The sequence below is a fragment of the Xenopus laevis genome, chromosome 2L (assembly GCF_017654675.1).
Source record: "Xenopus laevis strain J_2021 chromosome 2L, Xenopus_laevis_v10.1, whole genome shotgun sequence".
In the NCBI taxonomy this organism is placed as follows: domain Eukaryota; kingdom Metazoa; phylum Chordata; class Amphibia; order Anura; family Pipidae; genus Xenopus; species Xenopus laevis.
In genome coordinates this window covers 165,341,855-165,367,519 of record NC_054373.1, presented here as the reverse complement: position 1 = coordinate 165,367,519, position 25,665 = coordinate 165,341,855, and the positions used below count along the sequence as shown (strand labels likewise).

Sequence of the window (25,665 nt, the reverse complement as noted above, 5' to 3'; positions counted from 1 at the left end):
ATCCCAAGCACATGACAAGATGCATAAAAACCAGCTAGCCTTCCTTCAGTTCTCTGAGCATTTCACAACCGTATCCTGAATGCAGATCAAGTTTCTCACTCAATGCTCGTGGTCAGAGGACAAGCCCGGAGGCCCTTTCCCAGACTATGGGTTCTACTAAAGGTTCATAACTTAGAGGAATTGCGGTTTGCAGGTCCTAGAAGAAACCTCTTGGCTCTAAAGCCCCCCATACATGGAAAGATATAAGCTGCTGACAGATTGAAGTTGGCAGTTTATTGGGCAGTGTATGTGGCCCTCCGATGGGCTTCCCCAATCGATATCTGGCTGAAAGCCGGATCAAGGATAGCAATGGTTTGTTAATGCTGTCCTCGATCCAACCACCCGCATTCTTCTCGTTGTGACCTGATTGTTGGGGCCTAGGGCCCACAATCAAATCAGCCCGATATTGCCCCCCTCAAGGTGGACATATCGGGGAAAGATCCGGTTGTTTGGCAACGTAAAGGGGTTTAGTTAACTTTCGGTATGATGTATAGAGAGAGATATTCTGAGACAATCTACAATTGGTTATCCTTATTTTTTGTGGTTTTTCCGCTATTTAGATTTTTATTCAGCAGCTCTCCAGTTTTGCAAATTACCCTAGCAACCATGCATTAATCTGGATAAAAGACTGGAATATGAATAGGAGAGGGTCTTCTTAGAAAAAGCAGTAATCAGAAGTAGCAATAACTACATTTGTAGCCTTAAAGAGCATTTGCTTTTAGATGGGGTCTGTGACCCCCATTCAAAAGCTGGAAAGAATCAGAAGAAGATCGCAAATAATTCAAAAACTATACAAAATAAACAATGAATACCAATTGAAAAGTTGCTTAGGACATTCTATAACATATCAAAGTTAGTTCAAAGGTGAACCACCCCTATACGAGAAGATTTGGGACCACTGTCTGGATGCCAATCCAGGGGTAGCTCCCTAAGAATACATGGGAATTCACTTCACTCCCAATTACACTCATTTCCCATTAAGTTTTCCTCCCATTGACTACTGGTGTATGTCCTACTATATATTCCTGCTGTGTATAACTCCCTATTACCCAAGAAACATGTATTCTTATGTGTATGGTCATAGCAATGCAAGTTTAGTAATGTGCTGTTTTATTGAGAAAATCTTAGATAAAAAAAAAAGGGTGAACCAACTCTTTAGAGCTGGCTATACACCAGCCAAGCAGATCTTTGCCCTATTCAGGCCACCCATATGCTGGTCCAAATTAAGGGGATCTGTGTATTTCGCCCACATGGCCAGTGTTCAGATGATATTGTAGGTCAATGGAAACCTCCCTGCTTAGTTACATAATGTTTATTGGGAAAGGTGACCAGACTAATGCCTTCTTCTCATAGACTCATCTTCTACTTGGGACATATCTCCAAAACCAAACCCATTTTTAAAGGTAAAAGACCATCATTAAAGGGGCTGTTGCGAAATTGCTTGGCCAGGCGGAAGACCAATGCTTTGGCCAGGATACAATTTCCCAAAAAAATGCAAAATTCAAGCATGAAGGTGCCAGTCAGTTATACTTTATTCATTACATGTTCTGCATATCTTTTCAAAGATTATACACAATTCATTCCAGTCCCAGTGGAGCTTACTATCTAAGGGCTTTGTCACACTCCTACACAGTCAGGAGCCAGTTAACCTACAGGAATGTTTTTGGTATGTTGGAGGAAACCAGAGTACCTGGAGGAAACCCATGTAGACACTAGGGGGTCTATTTACTAAAACTCAATTTCCTTTTTTTTTTTTTCACGAATCATTTTTTTTTTTAATTTCTCGTGAGATTTATTATGTGTATAAACCATGAAAAACCCTAATATAAAACTTCACCAAGTGAAAGCAGTCGAGGTCCCATAGAAGTTAGTGAGAGCTGATCTGATCCTATTGGACATTTTTTTAACCATTCAGAGTTTGTGGTTTTTGGTAGTAATTATTCAGAAAAGCGAAACATTTTCGAGGCTTTTGAGATATTTGTGTTTTTTAGTGCACCATTCAGAGTTTTTTTTTAGTTTACACGTTTTATATTCAGATCTTTTAATAAATTTCATGGCATGCATGGTTTTGAGGAATAGAGTTTATTTGTGGTTTGAAAAAGCTCTAATACCGCTAAAATTCGACCTTTAATAAATGGGTCTCTAGGAGAACATAGAAAATCCTATAGAACAGTTGCTTGTACTTGATCCCAACTAAGATATAATTAATCCTTATTGGAGGCAAAACCAGCTTTGGTTTAATTTAATGTTTATATGATTTTCTAGTAGTCTTAAGATATGAAGATCCAAATTACAGAAAGATCCCTTATCAGAAAAGCCCCAGGTCCCAAGCATTCTGGATAACAGGTCCCATACCTGTACACATGGACCGATCTGCTAAATAAAGACTTGTAGCAGAAGAAAAGCGTTACATTGCTTTGCATGTTATTTAAAGGGGTGATGGTTCACCTTTAAGTGAACTTCTAGTATGTTATAGAATGGCCAATTCTAAGCAACTTTTCAATTGGTCTACATTTTTTCTTTTTTATAATTTATGAATTATTTGCCGCCTTCTTCTGACTAGCAACCAGATTGCTGAAAATGCAAACTGGAGAGCTGCTGAATAAAAAGCTAAATAAATCAAAAACAAGAAATAATAAAAAATTAAAACCAATTGCAAATTGTCTCAGAATATCAATCTTACATCATAAATATCTGTTTTGCTGTTACCATACAAAATATTGGAACCAGATTTACAAAAAGCCATTACTCGCACGCTACTGACATTCTCGCATGAATAGGTGTTTGTATTGACTGGGCAGTTGTGGAATATTGCATTGTAGCATTATTGTGATGGGTGGGTCGATAAGAAACCTTCCCAGCAAATGCCTTGGATCAGAAGTATGACTGTGCTCTGTAGCCTGTGTGTTCGGACTGGGAACAGTTGCATAAAATTCATGTTTTGTGTTCTATTTTTATCATCCTTCTAATAACTAAATCACTATACTTCCAAGACTTCGATCAGGGCTAATAAACTGGTGAATGGCAGACTGCTCGCTAAAACATATTTATTGCTCCCAATGTTCCCTTGTCTCTATAGACCTCTATAGAACTATGTGATATTGGTTTAAGTCTGGGCATTAAGGGGGTTATTTATCAAAGGTGGAATTCTAGAGCCTTGTGAGCTTTTTTAGACCTCGAACGAACTCACAACTCGAATGTTTTCTAATTTAAGAAAAAAACTGGAATGTAGTCGGAGTGAAAAACTCGAATTGATCGAGTTTTCAGCGGAAAAAAACTCTTAAAGTGGACCTGTCACCCAGACACACAAATCTGTATAATAAAAGTCCTTTTCAAATTAAACATGAAATCCAATTTCTATTTCTTATTAAAACATTCATAGCTGTTGTAAGCTCATTTAAAAATCTCAGCTGTCAATCAAATATTGTCTGCCCCTCCTCTATCCCTTAGGCATAGAGGCGGGGCAGACAATTACTTTCACTTTCCATTCAGCTTAATTAGTAGATGTCACTGCTCTCCCCACATTCCCCTGTTCTCTTCGCCATTTAATTGAGTAGCCAGGGCATGGGGATGGACATCAGGTCCCCCATTCTGGTGCACAAACAAGATTCTGAGATGATACAAGACTTGTCTTTATAACAGTGTCCACAAAATGGCTCCTGCCTGCTTGCTATCATTTTGAATTCCCAGACTGAGAGAAACAAGATTCAAATAATTTATGCAGTGTAATTAAAGTTCATTTTGCTTGACTAATTTCATAAAATAGGACTTTGAATAATTTGTTTGGATGATGGGCCCCCTTTAATCGTTCACCCAAACATCATAAAGGCTACAAATCATCAAATGGTTTAAGGGACCTCTGTCATTGACTACTACATGATCTTGACAGGTTTTAGATGGTCTATTTTCAGATTTGAGCTATTTCCAACTTCAGGGTATAATTCAAGTTTTTTTTTCTTTATAAAAACTAGACTAGGTCTGGATGAAGCAAGTTGGCATCTGTATTAGTCCTTGGATAGCCAGGAGGAGGTGAAATCTGTCAGTAACTCACAGCATGCGTGTTGGTTGCAGCTACAACCAGTAAAACTGGTCACCAAACAAGTGGATCTTTCCCTGATATACTCATTTTAAGGTGGGAGATATGGGCTTAATCTGGGCCATACTTTCAGATAACAACAAATGCAGTGCAGGCCGTAAGGTTAAGGACCACATACATCAACAGGCTGATGCGCTTCTCATCCAGATAGGATTCTTGAAACCTGCGAATACGATTTTTTTAAACCTACCAAGTCAGATATTTTTCGGACAAGTCCGTTAGAGGGCCCAATACATGGTCATATAAGCTGCCAATTTGGTCTGAAGGGGCCCAAATCAGAAGCTTAAATCTGCCCATGTATGGCCTCCTTAAGTTAGGCTGAAGAATAAATCAGTTGTTAAATTGTTATAAAGGTGGCCATACATGGGCAGATCCGCTCGTTTGAAGAGGTTGCTCAATTATTGGATCGGATCTTGCTCTGATAATATGGCCACTAGTGATGCGCGGGGTGGAAAAAATTCGACCCTCATCCGGCCTTAACCCTACCCCCGATGCCTGCACATGCCCCTAACCTGCCATGCACTCCTTTATAAATACCCGCACCCACCCTACCGTGATGTCTCAGAAGGGGACGGGGCACATAAGTGCGCGAGTATATAAAAAGGCGCATCCTTGGAAGTGGGGCACTAAGATGTTGCCCATCAGGTAAACTGTGTGGAAGTCGACCCAAACCCGTCAGACCTGCAGGTCCCCTGGGCTGGGTCAGCCCTCACATGACTAATGCCCACCTTGAGTGACCAGTATCAGGCTGATCCCATTGTGGGCCCAACGATCGGATCACAAGGCCAGGTATGCAGGTGGTGCCTAATTGACATCTCGCCTATTTTCGGCCAGATATAAATCTCTAAACCCTGTCAGAGGGCCCCATACACGGCTTTTCTTGTTTATGGCCACTTTGGCATAATATCTGATACGCTAAATCATTTCACTGTCCATGTTTTCATTCTCACATGATCCATTTATAAATGAGCTGGCAAGTGATATTAATGATTCATGTAAACCAATTAAGGGCTTCCTTTACCGTTCTGCAAGATATTTAGCAAATCCAGGCACTGAATAAGCAAAATGCAAATGTGCCTGTGAATTTCTGCTCAACAATTCATTCCGGAACATGCACCCCCTCCCCCCATCCTCCCTTCTTTTGTCATGAAATCATTTGGACAAGTAATTAAGGGAAACGTAATGGGACTTATCCTAACGTTCTTTTCAATTCTTCTCTTTGTGAATAGAGTTCAGGTCAGATCTAGCACAGGAGTAGCTCAGGTTATTTACAATGTACGGGAATGGAGGTAGGACAGGTGGCTTGGACTGGCCAATGGGGCCACAGGCAGCACAGAGGTAATTATATAGCACACGTGGGGAATCCTATCCGTATGGAAGGCATATTGGGAGCAGAGAGGGTAATACCCTTGGTCCACCTTAAGGGCAGAGAAACATGCTCAGATTTGGGGAGATTTAGTTGCCCGGCGACAAATCGCCTCTTCTTTGGGACGACTAATCTCCCCGAACTGCCTCCCGCCGGCTAGAATTGTAGTCGCTGGCGTGGTGGCAATCGGAGTGCTTTGTTTTCCTGAAGTTTCCCTTGTGAGGAAACTTCGGGCAACTTCGGAAAATGAAGCGATCCGAGTGCCGTCCCGCCGGCGATTTCTATTCGAGCTGGTGGGAAGCAGTTCGGGGAGATTAGTTGTCCCGAAGATTTGTCACTGGCAACTAAATCTCCCCGAATCTGAGCGTGTGTCTCTGCCCTTATGTTAACTTTTAGAATATTATAGAATGGCTAATTCTAAGCAACTTTTCAATTGGACGTCATTTTATCTTTTTTATTTATTTGCCTTTGTCTTCTGACTCTTACCAGTTTCATGTCACTGACCCCATCTAAAGACCAAATGCTCTGTAAGGCTACAAATGTATTGTTATTTCTACTTTTTATTACTCGTCTTTCTATTCAAGCCCTCTCCTATTCATATTTCAGTCTCTTATTCAAATCAATGCATGGTGACTAGGGTCATTTGGACCCTAGCAACCAGATTGCTGAAAATGCAAGGCTAAATTACTCAAAAAACACAAATCCTAAAAAAATGAAAACCAATTGTCTCAGAATATCACTCTCTACATCCTACATAAAGGTTACGCAAGGGTGAAAAAACCCTAGAAACTGAAAATTAAGAGAGGGAGTACACAATGTGGAATAGTGCCAGTTGTATATTGTGGCTTCCTAATGTAAGTGATAAATCCAAGTTGTAGAAAGGCAAGCTCTTGTTTTTATAAGCTCTTAGGGCTCTTACACACGGCCGTTCCGACCTGCGCTCCCCTGCGTTCCGTTTTTTGGCGTTCAGCCGCAGGGGAGCGCAGGAATAGACGCAAGTCATTATTTGAAATGGGGCTGTACTCACTTAGGCGCGTGTAGGCGCCGAACGCAGGAAAAATGCAGCATGTTGCGTCTGAACCTGCGTTCGGCGCCTACACGCGCCTGAGTGAGTACAGCCCCATTTCAAATAATGACTTGCGTCTATTCCTGCGCTGCCCTGCGGCTGAACGCCAAAAAACGGAACGCAGGGGAGCGCAGGTCGGAACGGCCGTGTGTAAGAGCCCTTAAAGTGGGACAGATAGACTTTGCAATGGCACAATGTCATTAGAAAGGGCAAATATAGCCTGGGGCAAATCAGATCTCTTCCAGAAGAATTAGCAGTTAACATATTTTTTTGGTGTTCATAACAACAAACTGGGGCATTCATCTTTAAAACGAATGAAAGGAACTCGACAAACAATAAAACCTAGCAATGTATTTTACAGTTGAGTAACTGCTGTAATCTTTCCATGAATGCTTTAATACATGAACACTTCTCTATGCATAATATGTCTCTGTAATAATATTTATGCTTTTAAAATAGGGCACTGGGTTGTTTGAGGGCAGCTGTGCTTTCATAACTGAAACATTAAAGAGTTGCATTCATATTATAACACCGGGCTGCCTTCAGTTTAGAGGGGCCCGAAGCATATTGGGCTTTCACCCCAGTAATTCCTATACAGTAGGATTGTCTACACAATGTACCATACAGATCTCTTTGGCTGTTAAAGGCTGTTGCTTTGACGCAAATTAAAGGACTGCGGGATATTAATGTTGCTATCCAACCAGGGATTATTACAAACAGGTTGGGTCCCTATTTTGTTTAAATGGCCTTTTATAATTAAAAATAATCCTACAATAGAAAATAGCTATTGAAATGAGGTTTGTTTGGGGTTCTTAAGAAAAAGTTAAACTCTTATCTAGCCCTACTATATTTGCTATCCACAAGCTGTAATCTAGACTGTACAGAGAGATGGTGCCCACAGTCACACTCCCTTCCCAGAGACTATTATCCCACTGTTACTATAGACACCATCTCTCCCTACTATACCTGCTATCCCACAGTCACACTCCCTTCCCAGAGACTATTATCCACTGTTACTATAGGCACCATCTCTCCCTACTATACCTGCTATCCCACAGTCACACTCCCTTCCCAGAGGCTATTATCCACTGTTACTATAGGCACCATCTCTCCCTACTATACCTGCTATCCCACAGTCACACTCCCTTCCCAGAGACTATTATGCCACTGTTACTATAGACACCATCTCTCCCTACTATAGCTGCTATCCCACAGCCACACTCCCTTCCCAGAGACTATTATCCCACTGTTACTATAGACACCATCTCTCCCTACTATACCTGCTATCCCACAGTCACACTCCCTTCCCAGAGACTATTATCCACTGTTACTATAGACACCATCTCTCCCTACTATACCTGCTATCCCACAGTCACACTCCCTTCCCAGAGACTATTATCCCACTGTTACTATAGACACCATCTCTCCCTACTATACCTGCTATCCCACAGTCACACTCCCCTCCCAGAGACTATTATCCACTGTTACTATAGGCACCATCTCTCCCTACTATACCTGCTATCCCACAGTCACACTCCCTTCCCAGAGACTATTATCTCTTTTGTTACTGTCAACACTATCTCTCTGGGCTATACCGGATGTCCCACAGCCTTTGTTCATAAGTATATCTTTATATAAAATTACAGTATAAACAGGACTATACCTTTTTACCATATAGAAATAATACAAGGGACAAAAATGTAATGAATAAAAATATTTATATAGTAAGATAGAGACAGTACTATATATCATATTCTTAAACTGCAGAATTTACTGGACATATTTTTGGTGTAAGATTTGCACCTTAATGTTCATGTTTGTGTGCCCCTTCCTCATACTAAATTTGATATCCAGTCTCTTTCTAGGCTTGATTATAATCTCTAAATGCCAGGTCTCTCATTCAGATTTATTTCTTACTTATTATCTTGCCACCTGCGTTATATTTTATGTGCCTGTGAACTCGGAGCAGAGAGCAGTGAATCTAACGTCCATTTCTTTGATTTATCACCTGCTGTAAAGAGATTTGAGCCGTTTCCTTGGATTCCAGGACTTGCCAATCACACACCAATTAAGTTGAATCGGCAGCAGTCGGCTCTGGGTTCTTTTTGCAGTACCATGTGTTTATGTCCGTGTCACTGGATTTCTTTCTAAAATTAGATGAAACCTTTACAGCTGGGTAAACAATAGCATCGCTAGATACAGCACTCCATTGGATTTCACATAGAAATGTGACTTTTCTTTATATATCATTCTTTAGTACATAACGGCGTATTGTAAATTAGCCAGTTTTGTGAAAATTTTAGTGATTGTATGCAGACATCCCTACAAATCTTCTCTAGATCTACATAAATGTTTTGAACTTGGGAAACCCAAACCCTTATTAATTATTCTTTATGCTTTAATTTTTAGTATATTATAGAATGGCCAATTCTAAGCAACTTTTCAATTCATCTTTATTTTAGTTTTTCAATTATATGCTTTCTTCTTCTAACTCTTTCCGGCCTTCAAATGGGGGTCACTGACCCCATCAAAAATCAAATGCTCTGTAAGGCTACACATTTACTGTTATTAGGGATGCACCGCATCCAGGGTTCAGTTCAGGATTCGGCCAGGATTTGGACTCGGCTGAATCCTTGTGCATGTCCGAACCGAATCCATATCCTAATTTACATATGTAAATGAGGTGTGGAAAGGGAAATCACATGACTTTTTGTCACAAAACAAGGAAGTAAAAATAATTCTTTCCGAATTTTTCCTTTTCCGCCTCTTATTTGCAAATGAAAATTAGGATTCAGTTTGGTATTCGGCCGAGTCTTTCATGAAAGATTTGGGATTCGGTCGCATCCATAATTGTTATTGCTACTTTTTATTACTTCTACTCAGGCCTCTCCTGTTCATATTCCAGTCTCTCTCAAAATCAATGCATGGTTGCTAGGGTAATTGGGAACCTAGCAACAGGATTGCTGAAACTGTAAACTGGAAAACTTCTCAGTAAAAAGCTAAATAATTAAAAGACCACAAATAATAAAAAATGAAAACCAATTACAAATTGTCCCATGTGCCCCTGCCCATATTGTTTTAGCAGAGGAAATTCTCAGTATTGTCTATGGCAGGGTATTTTTTTGGCATTTTGTAGTCACAGCAAGTAGCTGCTCCGGAACTACTAGTATCAGCTACTTGTTGTGGCTACAAAATACCCTGCCATACATATACAGGTATGGGATCCGTTATCCGGAAACTCGTTATCCAGAAAGCTCCGAATTACAGACAGGCCGTCTCCCATAGTGTCCATTATAATAAAAAAAATCCAAATATTTAAAAATGATTTCCTTTTTCTGTGTAATAATAAAACAGAAGCTTGTACTCGATCCAAACTAAGATATAATTAATCCTTATTGGAAGCAAAACCGGCCTATTGGGTTTATTTAATGTTTACATGATTTTCTAGTTGACTTCAGGTATGAAGATCCAAATTATGGGAAGATCCATTATCTGGAAAACCCCATGTCCCGAGCATTCTGGATAACAGGTCCCATACCTGTACTGAGAATTTCCTCTTGCAAAGCCAATTATAGGAGCCCTTCTGTCATTCCCAGGGGCGTAACTATAGAGGAAGCAGACCCTGCGGCTGCAGGGGGGCCCAGGAGGTATAGGGGCCCCATGGGCCCTAATGCATATAAAATTTCAATAAATTTTGGAGAAACAAGTCAACCCCAAAACATTTTGGGGGTCTGAAAAATAATTTGCTGTAGGGCCCAGTAATATCTAGTTACGCCACTGGTCATTCCTATAATTGGTGGCTCTCCTTTCTGCATTTGCCTTTACTGGATTTATATTGTGGCACATTCTACTATGGCAGGGACTGGTGGAGCTGGCCAGGATAGGAGAGTATTGCAGTGAGTAGACTGTTGCAAAAATATGACGACTATATGCTTTGCAAATCTGACAGATATGGATTCTGTTTTCTGGTTTTTATTGCTATTTTTTTTTATTTTTGGTCAATTATTTCAGTCATTTACATCTGTGCACATGGGAGTTCACAGTCTAATTCCCCTTATCACATACTCACACTCACATATACAAAAACACAGGTTGTTTTTGTCAGACCCAAATTAACCTGCCATCCTGTTTTTGGGAGGAAGCCAGAGTCTGCAGAGGGAACACGTACAAACACACAAAGGACAACTTCATAGTAGACAGTGGCCTCACTTCCTTCCCCGGATGCTTAAAGGACAAGGAAAGTTAAACTAAAGAAGTAGCTAGAAATGTTGTACATAATGTTTTGGGCTTCTGTACAAGCCCAAGGCAACAACAGCCCTTTAGCAGTAAAGATCTGTGTCTCCAAAGATGCCCCAGTAGCTCCCCATCTTCTTTTCTGCTGATTCACTGCACATGCTCTGTGCTGCTGTCTCTTACTGAGCTTAGGGACCCACTCACAATATACAGTACACATAGAATAGAAATGTCACAATATAAGGCTGATTAGTAATTAATACAGATAATTACTACATGGCAGCACAGAAACCAGTGCAATTAGCATCAGAATTTAATAATCAGCCCTGTAGCATCTGCTTATATTACAGACCAATCCTCATTGAGGATTGGTGAAGAGAAGGGGTAAGTTTCTACATTCTGGACGCTAGATTGGAGGCTTAAAGGGGAATTCAACCCGTAGTTTAAAAAACCTCTCCACCCCCTACCCTGGGTAGACCCCCTCCTCCACCTCAGCCCACCTGCCCCCCCCCTCCCCCGGGCAAATGCCCCTAATTTTTTACTCACCCCTCCGTGCAGATTCTGTCCTCGGAGTTCATGGCAGCCATCTTCTTTTGTCTGACTTTTTCGGAAGTTTCGACCCATGCACAGTTGGAGTAAATTTTCGGTACCGAAACTGTGCATGCACCGTAATGCATGCGCAGTTGTTTGGGACTGAAAATTTACTCCAACTGTGCATGCGTCGAAACTTCCGAAAAAGTCAGACGAAAGAAGATGGCTGCCATGAACTCCGAGGACAGAATCTGCACGGAGGGGTGAGTAAAAAATTAGGGGCATTTGCCCGGGGGGGGAGGTAGGCTGGGGGGGTCTACCCAGGGTAGGGGGGTGGGATTTTTTTCCCCATTACGGGTTGAATTCTCCTTTAAGGGGGCAGGCCAGGGGTTGAACTTAAGTGTATTACTAATTGTAATATCAGCCCCAGTCTTGGCAGGTATTTTATGACTCTTTTCACTGACAGCCCCTATTCCAATTGTTTGGCCCTAGGGCCATTCAATGGCATTAGACTGATATTGCCCTCACCTTTGGTGGTCATATCGAGGGAGAAAGACCCGTTGGTTTGGTGACCTTACCAAATGACTGGATCTTCTAATGTACTGCCACCTCTAGTTAGGCCTTGAAATATGACTGCTGCTGCTGCTGCTCATTTTCAATCAAGCTCCTCCCACATGTGTAGGAAATTTAGATCCGTGTTCAACTCGTTGAATTTGCAAGAGTTCTAGAGTTTGGAAATTGAGCAGATTAAGAAACAAGTTTAATCCGTGGTGACTTTAAGCAAATGGTGGGGTCTCGTAAGATTAAGGCCCTGTTATCACTGTTTTGGGCCAGACCATCAGTCTGATTACTAGAAATCTGTGAAGTGGAAGGATCCATTAACACTTTTTGATAAGAAATGAATCTGTGCTAAAGTGTCATAGGGAGTTTCCCCCTGCTGCAACCTTGTTTTGTCCTGATCATTCATACTGGTTATTGATCCGCTGCTAATCTCTCTAGAATTGTATTGCAACGCAGTTGATGTCTGAGAGATAAAACTGCTTCATGAAACGGACCAACAAAAATTACTGCTTTGTCCATTTTGTCTCCCCATTTAAAGCCTAGCTGTGACTTTTGCTTATATATTTTAAAATGTGTCGATCTGTCTCACGCATGCTTGAATTATTTTGCCCCACCACATGTGCCGGAAGGCCATTCCATGTATTATGGAGCCCTTAATTTTCTGCCAAATAACAGGCATGGGGCTTCATCTTGTCCTGTCTACCTAGGGTCCATAGCCATCACCCCCCTGCTCTGGATTCAGTTGCACTCTACTATATTTAGCTTATACTGTGAATGATACTGGATATTCTGTTAAAGGAGTTTAAATGACTCCCATGTTATATTTCTTGCATGTGAAATCTACCTTTATGTCAATATGTTTGCTATCAGCCTAGCTTCCCATGCAGGGTTCCAATTCCCTTTCTTTTCCTTCCCTCATTTAGCAACTCACAAGGTCATGATGGTTTTCATGTTTCTCTATTTTGGATGGAAGAAATATGAACACTTTTCAGCCAAAAATGTTAGGATAAGAACGCTCAAAAAGTGATCTAGTTATTGTCATGTACAAAAGAACTGCATTAAACCTGCCACTCTGGTTGTTAAAGGGTTAACAGTAAGGCTGCAGCATCCCCTTAATCACTTATTAATCCTTCTACTCCTCTAACCCACTCTGCCTCCTCCCTCAGGAATTTACTTTGGCTGTTGGCTAATGAGCATGTTCAGTTCTTCTCAGCTCAGATTAATAAACACACCCTCCAGTATAACAGCCAATGAAGAGATAGCATTACTGGTTCCCATAGAAACTCTAGCTGTCTGATCCTATTTATTTCTCCCAACCACCTCTCCTGAGCTCAGCTTAACCATTACAGTGCTCAACCCCAGCAGAACTTTTTATCAAAGTATGTTGTGCCTGTGTAAATCTGCATTCTGCATTGCATGAACTTTACAGCATACATGTCTCAATGTTACTGATTATGTGTCAGAGGGAAAATGGCCGCCAGGTGAAAGCTGCTATTTGTTTTAGGAAAATGTGATGACGCTGGCAAATGGAGGGGGTATTTGCAGTACAATGACGTGGCTTGGGTGGAGAACTTGTGCCCAACTTATATACATGGTAGGAAAATGTGGGCTTTACATGTCCTTTAAGTCTGCACTAGGGTTACATTGGAAAGGTAAGTAAATTGGCAGTTAGAAATCCTTCTACTCCTCTAACCCCCTCACCCCCCTCCCTCATGAATTTACTTTGGCTGTTGGCTCATGAGCATGCTCATTTCTTCTCAGCTCAGATTACTAAACACACCCTCCAGTCTAACAGCCAATGAAGAGATAGCATTGCTGGTTCCCATAGAAACTCTCTGCTCTAGCTGATCCTATTTTTTTCTACTAACCACCTCTCCTTAGCTCAGCTTAAAGGGGGGTAGGTTTTTTTTAGTTAACGGTTGAACTCTCCTTTAACTATTACAGTGCTCAACCACAGCAGTTGTGCCTGTATAAACCTGCATTCTGCATTGCACGAACTTTACAGCATATAATGTTGTCAATGTTACTGATGATGTGTCAGAGGGAAAATGGCGGCCGGGTAAAAGCTACAATTTGTTTTAGGAAAATGTGATGGCGCTGGCAAATCGAGCGGGTATATGCAGTGACGTGGCTTGGGTGGGGAAGATATGCCCAACTAATATACATGGAGGGAAAATGTAGGCTTTACATGTCTTTTAAAGGAGAAGTAAACACTCCTACAGCTAAAAGCCCCCATTCCCCACCCTTCATTGACCCCCTCCATGCTTTCTCCCCATATAGTGTTCTACTAGTGTAAGTGTCCCATCCAGCAACACTGACCTATATATGCAGAGTAGCACAGAGTATCTTCTGGATCCTCTTCTTTCTTTTCGGTAATTTATGGAGCTTTCTGGCTCCAACTGTCATGCACCAAAAGCTAAAGTGTGGGCGCTCACTTCAGGAAGAATCCAAAGCTACTGAACATGGCGCCCCAGAGCTCCTCTGCGCTACTCTGCTTATACGGACGGGACACCTGTACTAGTATAACACTATGCGGGGTGGAAGCATGGGGAGCCAGTGAAGCTTGGCAAATGGGGGCTTTTAGGTGTTGGGGGTTTAGTACATAAATTCTTGCTGAGTGCGAAAAAAATGCAAATATTTTTTTAAAGGAACAGTTCAGTGTAAAAATAAAAAATGGGTAAATAGATGGGCTGTGCAAAATAAAAAATGTTTGTAGTATAGTTAGTTAGGCAAACATGTAATGTATAAAGGCTGGAGTGACTGGATGTCCAACATAATAGCCAGAACACTACTTTTCAGCTCTCTAACTCTGAGTTAGTCAGCTACTTTAAGGAGGGCCACATGGGACATAACTGTTCAGTGAGTTTGCAATTGATCCTCGGCATTCAGCTCAGATTCAAAAGCAACAGTTATGACCCATGTGGCCCCCTCTCAAGTCACTGATTGGTTAGTGCCTGGTAACCAGTCAGTGGAAACCAAGAGAGCTGAAAAGCAGGAGTAGTGTTCTGGCTATTATGTTACACATCCAGTCACTCCATGCTTTATACATTACATTTTTGCCCAGGGTCAGACTGGGGGGGGCGGGGCCCACCAGGACTGCTGTCCAGCGCCCTCCCTGCCCCCCTACTGTGATGTGGCACTCATGCATTAAGATGGCGCAAATGGTGCCACGTACGTGCGTGAACAATATCGCTCTCTGCGCATGTGTAGATGACACCTGTGAATGTCGGGAGAGGGAGTCTGGCTTGGTGGGGGCCCATGAGGGTCGGGCCCACCGTTTTTTTCCCGGTGTCCAGCCAGGCCAGTCCATTGCTGTTTTTGCCTAACTAACTATATTAGAAACATTTTTTATTTTGCACAGCCTATTTACCCGCTTTTTATTTTTATACTGAACAATTCCTTTATATGCAGATAAATGCATTTTGTTCCAAACTCTCTATTGTATTGGCTTCTGAATGTGGGGCAAGCACAATAGAATGTAACATGCTGTGTCTAAACAAATGCAACGAAACGTGAAGAGAGTAAAATGCTGAGTACAACCAAGCAGAATATAATGAAATCCATTGACGAATGTGTTTAGGTGCGCTCAAAACTGTGGCTTAAACTCTTTAAAAAAAAAAAAAAAACACCCGTGAGCCCTAAGATAAGAAAGATAGACAGACAGACAATAGAGTTGATTTTTTGGTACGATCCAGGACCACATCAGCTAGTTGATGCGGTCCTGCAACCCTTCGGAGCCCATTCATAGTATTGTAATACGATCGTTCGGCCGAACGGTTGGATTCATCGGATATTGCCCAGCCGTTAGTGGACATATCGGGTTAAGATCCGCTTGTTTGGCGACCTTGCCAAACGAGCGGATCTTATAGTGTATGGCCATCTTAAGTCAGGCTGAAATTGGCCAAACTGCCCAACCACATCTGTTTAAGCAAGGTCATGATTAACCCTCTATTGTCTGTCTGTCTATCTTATCTTTCTTTCATTTTTTTGCTTAGTGATTGACACAAGCACCTCTATAGCTGTGATTTTTCTGCTTTCCTCGATACATCATCATCATCATCATCATCATTTATTTATATAGCGCTGTCAAGATACGCAGTGCTTTACTGCAGTTATAGCAAACAGGGAATAAATGGTGGCTAACAGACAAGGATTACAGAGTACAATGGGGTTTACAAACTAAAAGGTTAGGGTACAATTGAGACATTAGGATTATATAAACACTTTGTCATTTTTGATACAGCAATGATTAATTAAGGTACAACGAATAGGCCTCTATAAACAGATGGGTCTTTAAGGAGCGCTTGAAAGTTTGGAAGGAAGGAGAAAGTCTGACAGCTTGTGGCAGAGAGTTCCAGAGAAAAGCAGAAGCCCGAGAGAAGTCTTGTAGACGAGAATGGGCAGAAGTGACCAGAGGAGAAGTGAGGCGAAGATCAGAAGCAGAGCGTAGGTTTCGTGAAGGAGTGTATTTGGAGATTAGAGATGAAATATAGGGAGGGGTTTCATTATTAAGGGCCTTGAATGTGAGTGTAAGTAATTTGAATTTGATTCTAGAAGAGATTGGGAGCCAGTGAAGGGACATACAAATGGGAGCAGCTGATGTTGAGCGGCGAGCTAGATGAATGAGTCTAGCGGCCGCGTTTAGAACAGATTGGAGTTGTGAAAGGTGACTTGTTGGAATACCTGTGAGGAGTAAGTTGCAGTAATCAAGGCGGGAGATGATGAGAGACTGAATCAGTGTTTTAGTTGATTCTGAACTGAGATAGGGTCGTATTCGAGCAATGTTGCGCAGTTGAATACGGCAAGATTTTGCAAGTGTTTGAATGTGTGGTGAAAAAGACAGATGAGAGTCTAAGATAACTCCTAGGCAGCGTGCCTGTGTGGTGGAATGAAAGGTGGTGTTGTTTACGGTGAGTGATATCTGAGGGACAGGGGAAGATCTTGGAGGAAATATGATGAGTTCTGTTTTAGAAAGGTTCAGTTTCAGGTGGCGCTGTGACATCCAGGAGGAGACAGCAGAAAGACAGTCTGTGACTTGGGAAAGGACAGAATTAGAAAGATCAGGAGTAGACAAGTAGAGTTGGGTGTCATCAGCATAAAGGTGATACTGAAGTCCAAATGACTGAATGAGTTTTCCTAGTGAAGTTGTATAGAGCGAGAACAGCAGGGGGCCAAGAACAGAGCCTTGCGGAACTCCAACAGAGAGTGGGAAAGTAGTAGAAGTAGAGTTAGAGAAGGAAACTTTAAAGGAACGGTCAGACAGATAAGATGTAAACCATGAAAGAGCAGTGTCCCGAATGCCAGCTGAGTGTAGAATGTCAAGGAGGAGTGTGTGGTCAACTGTGTCAAAGGCTGCAGAGAGATCTAGTAGAATTAGAATGGAATAATGACCTTTAGACCTTTTAACAGGGAGGTGGCTGATTCCCTTGGCCCTATCTCTTTCACCTTTCTTGTACAGAGTGCGGTGTGAGCTTGTTTTACACTTGATCCCCATCACTCCTCCCAATGGCGCAGGAGGTATTTAGTCTAGAATTCCCTAATGATCCCATTCTACAGGGCTGAGCACAAACCAAAGTCCAGCACTTGTGGGAGCACTTACCGGACATTCACAGGCTTCAGCGTGCGACACATCCACCGCCATCTCATGCAGTGAGTTCATGTCATGAGTAGATGCAAAAAATGGTGCACCGAAGAAGCCCGTTAAAAACTGTAAAAAGGTCAAAAATGTATTTAATGAACATTAAAATCTCCAACATTACAGCAGCATATCACAGAACTTGGCTGCCCGTTTGACACCCCGCCACTTCATCAGAAGCTGTCGGCAGCCTACCTCCACCTCCCTTAAATGTGCACTACCCCCACCAACCGCATTCAACAATAGGGGGCCTATTTACTTAGCTCGAGTGAAGGAATAGAGGAAAAAAACTTCGGATTTCGAATGTTTTTTTTTGGCTACTTCGACCATCAAATGGGCTACTTCGATTCGAACGATTCGAACTAAAAATCGTTCGACTATTCAACCATTCGATAGTCGAAGTACTGTCTCTTTAAAAAATACTTTGACCCCCTAGCTCGCCACCTAAAACCTACTGAGGCCAATGTTAGCCTATGGGGAAGGTCCCCATAGGCTTCCTAACAATTTTCTGATTGAAGGATAATCCTTCGATCGATGGATTAAAATCCTTCGAATCGTTTGTTTCGAAGGTTTTAATCGTTTGATCGAACGATTATTCCTTCGATCGTTCAATCGTAGGAATAGCGCTAAATACTTCGATATTCGAAGTCGAAGGATTTCAATTTGGCAGTCGAATATCGAGGGTTAATTAACCCTCGATATTCGACCCTAGGAAAATTTGCCCCTAACCCTATGAAGTGGGTAAAATTATACAAATCATGTAGCAAATGCCTATATAATGAAGTGACTCCAGTGTCCTTTAAACTAGCAACATTGTCCCCAAATCTCAAGTGTACATTAAGCTAGCAACACTATCCCCATATTAAATCCTGCCAATAATACAATGTAACGCTAATATTTATAAAACACGGCAGTAGTGTAGATATCATAAATAGACACCAGGGAAACCGGATACAGTGGACATACAACACACATGCCCTAAATTGAGGGGGGAAAAAGGAAGAAGAAGGGGAGGGGGAAAAGAAAAAAGAAGAAAGGGGTGAAACGCTCACTTAAACCAGCACAAAGGCACATTCAATAAAAACATGACCCCTCCCATTCTCGGTTCATACCCCCAGTAGTTTTCAACTGATGAATCCAGTACGCTTCTTTCAACATAAATGTTCTATTAAAATCTCCTCTCCGTACATCAAACTTTGGTTCGTCTATAATTTGAAATTGTATATTGATCACTCCCTCATGTTTTTCCTGAATATGCTTAGCCACTGCGGATTTGAAATACTTCCTGCCCAAATCTTAGATATGTTCCAAAAAATACGTGTCCCTACTTTTCTCACGCTCTTTCCAACATACTGAGAGCCACACGAACATGTCACCAGATAGACCACTCCCTTCGATGTGTAGTTGAAATATTTATTAATCACATAGATTTTCTCAGTATGGGTAGCCTTAAATTCTTTAGATATCTTCAGAAATTGGCATGATTTACACCTTGATCTACCACATTTGTAATTATCTTTATATCTTAACCAGGGCTTGGCTGCCCCCAGATTCCTTGAACTATATTGACTCCTAGACACCCATGATGCCAAACATCTATTTTTCTTTAACACAAAAGTTGGTCGTGTGTCAAGAACCTTGGCCAACAGGGATCTTGGAGTAACACTCCCCAATATCTCCTTACACTGCGTTGGGTAGACCACTTCTCTTTGTCGTAAGTTGTACAAAACTGTACAGGGGAGTTGTAACATCCCACTACCATGGTTACTTCCTTACATTGGTTAAGGTGTCCATAGACATAACAATAACAATCTTTCTTGGAAAAGATCTTTCCAAGAAAGATCATTCGTTTCAATACACACGTGTAGAGCTGAATCGTCAGATATACAGGTAGAAACAATAGAATTCTACCTGTATCTGATGATTCAGCACTAACAATGGCTGATGTTTGGGTGTCTCCAAAGGCACCCGATCAAAATTTTCTGTCCAACCCGATCAACGAGCCGACCGATATTCAAGTCTTCTGCCGATATCGGTCGGCTCTTTTCCCACCATACACGCACTGAATATTGTACGAAAATTAGTTTTGTACAATATTATCTGTGCGTCTATGGCCACCTTTATTCTTAGTGGACAATAGAGTCCACAAAGGTCCCATAATTGCATAGCTTGTGAATGAAAATTATCTCGGGAAGAACAAATCCTCCTTAGCCGTATGAATTGTCCCACTGGGACACCTCTCAGGCGACTAGATGGATGTGCGCTCGCAGAGTGTAATCTAAACTATCCTACCTCTATGTGGATTAACTATCAAAAATGTGGAGCCACTCAAACCATCCCATAGCATAGGTGGGGGCAAACGAGGCCCCACACTTTCGTAGATAGTAGTGTCCATCAAACGTTAGTTCTGAGTAAAAACTCAATAATTTCTAGCTGAAACATAGATTGTGGCTCAGTAAAACATTTTCTGTGTTCAACCAAAACCTAACTGCTTTAATACCATTAATGTGATCAATGGATGAGGTGGAGGTAGGCTGCCGACAGCTTCTGATGAAGTGGCAGGGTGCCACGAAACGCGTCAAGCGGGCAGCCAACTTCTGTGATATGCTGCTGTCATGTTGGAGATTTTAATGTTCATAAAAAACATTTTTGACCTTTTTTTTTTTAAAAAAAAATATGTTGACCTTTTTACAATTCTAAACCGGCTTCTTCGGTGTTCCATTTTTTTGCATCTACTGAACACAAACCAAGTAGTACCCCTGCTTTTCTCTGAATCATCCTTGCCCACACAATATGGAATGGGATAGAGGTGGAGCTGTGCAGGCTACAGGTCATAATCCTGAATATGGAAGATCATACCCTTGCTAAATAAGTAAATGTTGTTTGGTGTAAGCAAACAACATAAAATTTTAATCAAATTCGATTCAAATTACAAAAACTCGAGTCAAATTAAAAAAAACTGGATTCCAGTTTTTTCTCTCCGAAAGTCTGCAAACATCACCAAATTGATCCCTAGACCTCTCCCATTGACTTATACAGTAATTCGGCAGGTTTACGGTGGTTTAAGTTCTTAAAGGGCCAGAGTATGATGTCTCGAAATTCAAATTAAAACTCAAACTCGAATTTTGAAAATTTATATCTTAAAATGAATAAATCTGCTTCTTTGTGTACAAATAAAAACATACCCTTGCTAAATAAGTAAATATTGTTTGGTGTAAGCAAACAACATAAAATTTTAATCGAATTCGATTCGAATTAGAAGAACTGGTTTCCAGTTTTTTTCTCCGAAAGGCTGCAAACATCACCAAATTGATCCCTAGACCTCTCCCATTGACTTATACAGTAATTCGGCTGGTTTACGGTGGTTTAAGTTCTTAAAGGGCCAGAGTATGATGTCTCGAAATTCAAATTAAAACTCAAACTCGAATTTTGAAAATGTATATCTTAAAATTAATAAATCTGCTTCTTTGTGTACAAATAAAAGCCAAATGGATCACTTTACAAGTCCTAGTTCCTTTTTTGTTCACCTTTCCATTTGAATTGTGTCTCGACACACACAACGTCTATTGATTTTTCCTCCTACAAACGCCAACAAGATTAAACTATTACAAAAAGAAGATGCTGGCTCTCTAATCCTCTTCTTAGAGAGAATGATGCTCATCGTACATGGAGTGCATTCCAGATGGCACCGTGTGAGATCTCTAGAAGACTGAAATAGTTTTGCTTTGCTTCTGGAACCGCTTTGTGCTTGGAAACTAGCCTTGAGCACTAATACTGCATTACTTGCGCTTGATACATGCCTCTTTGGCGTATTCCTTGTTTAACATAAGCACGGCTGTTACAGTGTACATGAATGAAGTGCTATGCACGTGCTGCTTTCAAAATACGCACTTACCCTTAATCGTAATCATTTCCACATATGATGTTGCGCCTTTTCATATATAAATTGAGTATCTTTACTGCAAGTATTATTACTTTCAAGGAGCGGACTGAAACTCTACATTTTATTTCTGCCTTATATAAAATATTGGGTAATCATTGTCCTTTTTAAAGGAGAAGTAAAGGATCAGTCCAAGGGGGGTGTCAAATGTTAGAGCAACCACAAGGATTGTAACGACTTACCTGATACCCTGCGTGGGTGCTTCGGCGTGCATTCGCTGTAGAGTTAAAGGGGTGGTTCACCGTTACGTAACCTTTTAGGATGTTCTAGAGTGGACAATTCTGAGAAACTCTTCAATTGGTCTTCATTGTTTATTTTCTATAGTTATTTGCCTTCTTCTACTGACTCTTTCTAGCTTTCAAATGGGGGTCACTGACCCCATCTTAAAACAAATGCTCTGTAAGGCTACAAATTTATTGTTATTGCTACTTTTTTTATTACTTATCTTTGTATTCAGACCCTTTCCTATTCATATTCCAGTCTCTTATTTAAATCAATGTATGGTTGCTAGGATAATTCGGACCCTAGCAGCCAGATTGCTGAAACTGCAAACTGGAGAGCTGCTGAATAAAAAACAAAATAAGTCAAAAACTTATCTTTGAATTGTTCAGTGTGTAAAAATAAAAACTGGGTAAATAGATAGGCTGTGCAAAATAAAAACTGTTTCTAATATAGTTAGTTAGGCAAAAATGTAATGTGACTGGGTGTGTAACATAATAGCCAGAACACTACTTCCTGCTTTTTAGCTCTCTTGGGTTACACTGACTGGTTACCAGGCAGTAACCAATCAGAGACTTGAGGGGGAGCCACATGGGTCATATCTGTTGCTTTTGAATCTGACCCCCCTTCGCTGACTAACTTAGAGAGAGTTAGAGAGCTGAAAAGCAGGAAGTAGTGTTCTGGCTATTATGTTACACACCCAGTCACATTACATTTTTGGCTAACTAACTATATTAGAAACATTTTTTATTTTGCACAGCCTATCTATTTACCCAGTTTTTATTTTCACACTGAACTGTTCCTTTAAAGGAGAACAATCCCCTTTAAGGACAGATTACTTACATTATTTCCACTGCACATGCTTCGGCCGCTGGATTTTGAGGGAAAGAAGAGCATTGCTCTCTAGTACACCAGGCTAGTGTGGTTTTCTGCTAACAGGAGCACCAGCCCTGGGTATCAGGTAAGTTATAACAATCCTTGGGTGGTGCCCTAACATTTGGCACCCCCTAGGATTTATGCTTTCCTTCTCCTTTAATATTGTTCGCTTATGTTCTGCAAGAAGGTGCTGTTAAGAGCTTATTGGAGTTTCAAAAGCATGCAGGATGACCATACAGGATGGATATATATATATATATATATATATATATATATATATATATATATATATATTTAATACATATAAAAATTATCAGCATATAATTTGTATTTGTCACAAGGAAACTTTCTGACACCGGAGCCAGTGCATGAAATATCTCCTAATGTTGCTCATAGTTAAAACTGATCATTATCTGCTAGAAGAGATGAACTTGACACCCACTTAGTTAGGCCTATTCTCTCTTTATTAATCATTTCTTACAATGCCCCTTTTTCCACCACTTAAATGGTAGAGTATGCACGCACTGTATGTCTTATTGTAACATTTGCTTTCTTTCCTGGAGAGTTGTACAAAATAAATTAGCTGTTGGGTGAGCCGTGTATAGTATAGAGTGTGTTATCATTGTTATATTACCCCATCTCCATTTAACTTGTGTTATTTTTTTTTATCTCATTTCAGTTACAAAGCCATGCCGTTGGTCAAGAGGAATATCGAACCCAGGCATCTTTGCCGTGGAACATTGCCGGATGGGATCACTAGTGAACTGGAATGTGTAACTAACAATACATTGGCTGCAATCATCCGACAGCTCAGTAGCCTAAGTAAATATACCCAGAGTACACTCTCATAATGCATGTCTCTGTCATTGTGGGCGGGAATGAAGTACAGGTATGGGATCCGTTATCCGGAAGCCCGTTATCCAGAAAGCTCAGAATTTACGGAATGGCCGTCTCCCATAGACTCAATTATAATGAAATACAATGTTTTAACAATGATTTCCTTTTTCTCTGTAATAATAAAACAGTAGCTTGTACTTGATCCCAACTAAGATATAATTAATCCTTATTGGAAGCAAAACCAGCCTATTGGCTTTATTTAAAGGGATACTGTTATGGGGAAAAAATTTTTTTCAAAATGAATCAGTTAATAGTGCTGCTCCAGCAGAATGCTGCACTGAAATCCATTTCTCAAAAGAGCAAACAGATTTTTTATATTCAATTTTGAAATCTGACATGGGGCTAGACATATTGTCAATTTCCAAGCTGCCCCAAGTCATGTGACTTGTTCTCTGATAAACTTCAATCACTCTTTCCTACTGTACTGCAAGTTAAGGTGGCCATAGACTCCAAGATCCGCTCGTTTGGCGACATCGCCAAACGAGCGGATCTTTCCCCGATATGCCACTAAACTGCATGGCTATATCGGGGGTAATTCGAAAGTTCGGTCGTATGGCCGAACGATCGAATTACGATGCGCCAAGCGGCTCCGACGGGTCGGTCGGGTAAAAATCCAACCTTCCCGATCGATATCGTGGCCAGATATCGATCGGGAAGACCCGTCGGAAGCCCCCATACACGGGCAGATAAGCTGTCAAATCGGTCCAAACGACCGATATCGGCAGCTTTATCTGCCCATGTATGGCCACCATTAGAGTGATATCACTCCCCTCCCTTTTCCCCCCACAGCAGCCAAAGAAAAGAACAATGGGAAGGTAACCAGATAACAGCTCCCTAACACAAGATAAAAGCTGCCTGGTAGATCTAAGAACAACACTCAATAGTTAAAACCCATGTCCCACTGAGACACATTCAGTTACATTGAGAAGGAAAAACAGCAGCCTGCCAGAAAGCATTTCTCTCCTAAAGTGCAGGCACACGTCACATGACTGGGGGCAGCTGGGAAATTGACAAAATGTCTAGCCCCATGTCAGATTTCAAAATTGAATATAAAAAAATCTGTTTGCTCTTTTGAGAAATAGATTGCAGTGCAGAATTCTGCTGGAGTAGCACTATTAACTGATGCGTTTTGAAAAAAACATGTTTTCCGATGACAGGATCCCTTTAATGTTTACATGATTTTCTAGTAGACTTAAGGTATGAAGATCCAAATCCAGAGGTCTGGATAACAAGTCCAATGCATGTACCTGAATAATACATAAGGTCTAGATGTCTGTGTTTATGTCTCTTTGAGTTGTTTGCTCAAAGAAAAAATATTTTGTGCTATGGTCAAGCGCTTGTCTAGATTTTCTTTTAACATCAAATCTTCCAGCCATTGTAACTAGTGCAGCTGTGCTTTGCTCTGAAAAGCCCCATTAATGTGTCCGCAAGTGGAAGAAACTCCAGCTATTGACAAATATTTAAATAGGATAGAACATTCACCTTCTTTCCCACTTATAAAAACATGAGATTTTGCACACATGCTTGACATTGCAAAATTGTGTTTTGTTGGAAAAAGGGTTATCCACCTTTGAATTAACTTTTTATATGATGCAGAGAGTGATATTATGAGAATATTTACAATTGGTTTTTATTTTAGTTTTTGAGTTATTTAGCTTTTTATTCAGCAGCTCTCCAGTTTGCGATTTTAGCAGCCTGGTTGCTAGGATCCAAATGACCCTAGCAACCATGAACTGATTTGAAAGAGAGACTGGAATATGAATAGGAGAGGGACTGAATAGAAAGAGGAGTAATAAAAAGTAGCAATAACAATACATTTGTAGCCTTACAGAACATTTATTTTTAGGTGGGGTCAGTGACCCCCAATTGAAAGCTGCAAAGAGTCAGAAGAAGAAGGCAAATAATTCAAAAAACTTGCCTTCTTCTTTTGACTGTTTCCAGCTGTCAAATGGGGGGGGGTCACTGACCCCCATATTTAAACAAATGTTTACATTGTCTCCAAAAAAGTGCATTACTGAGTTTACTCTAACCTCACAAATAATTGATCAGTTGGCCCACCAAATGCATGAATGATGCCAACGTATATCTTTTATGCACTTTTGGGGCTGTTGTGTCTGCGCTGCTTTCAACCCCATTCACTTTTGATGGCGGAGCTTCCTGTTTGAAGCAACTTCTGGCTTAAAGGGGTTGTCTACCTTTAAATTAA

The 25,665-nt window shown here is 40.9% G+C and overlaps 1 protein-coding gene across 1 annotated transcript in view; it reads left to right on the top strand.

The window, feature by feature from the left end:
• Positions 1-25,665, top strand: part of wasf3.L (WAS protein family member 3 L homeolog) — a 48,277-nt gene that overhangs the window by 4,705 nt on the left and 17,907 nt on the right. The window contains exon 2 of the mRNA XM_018247716.2: positions 23,242-23,384. Coding sequence (XP_018103205.1) covers positions 23,252-23,384 — 133 coding nt within the window. The 5' untranslated portion in view covers positions 23,242-23,251. The remainder of the gene's footprint in view (positions 1-23,241; positions 23,385-25,665) is intronic.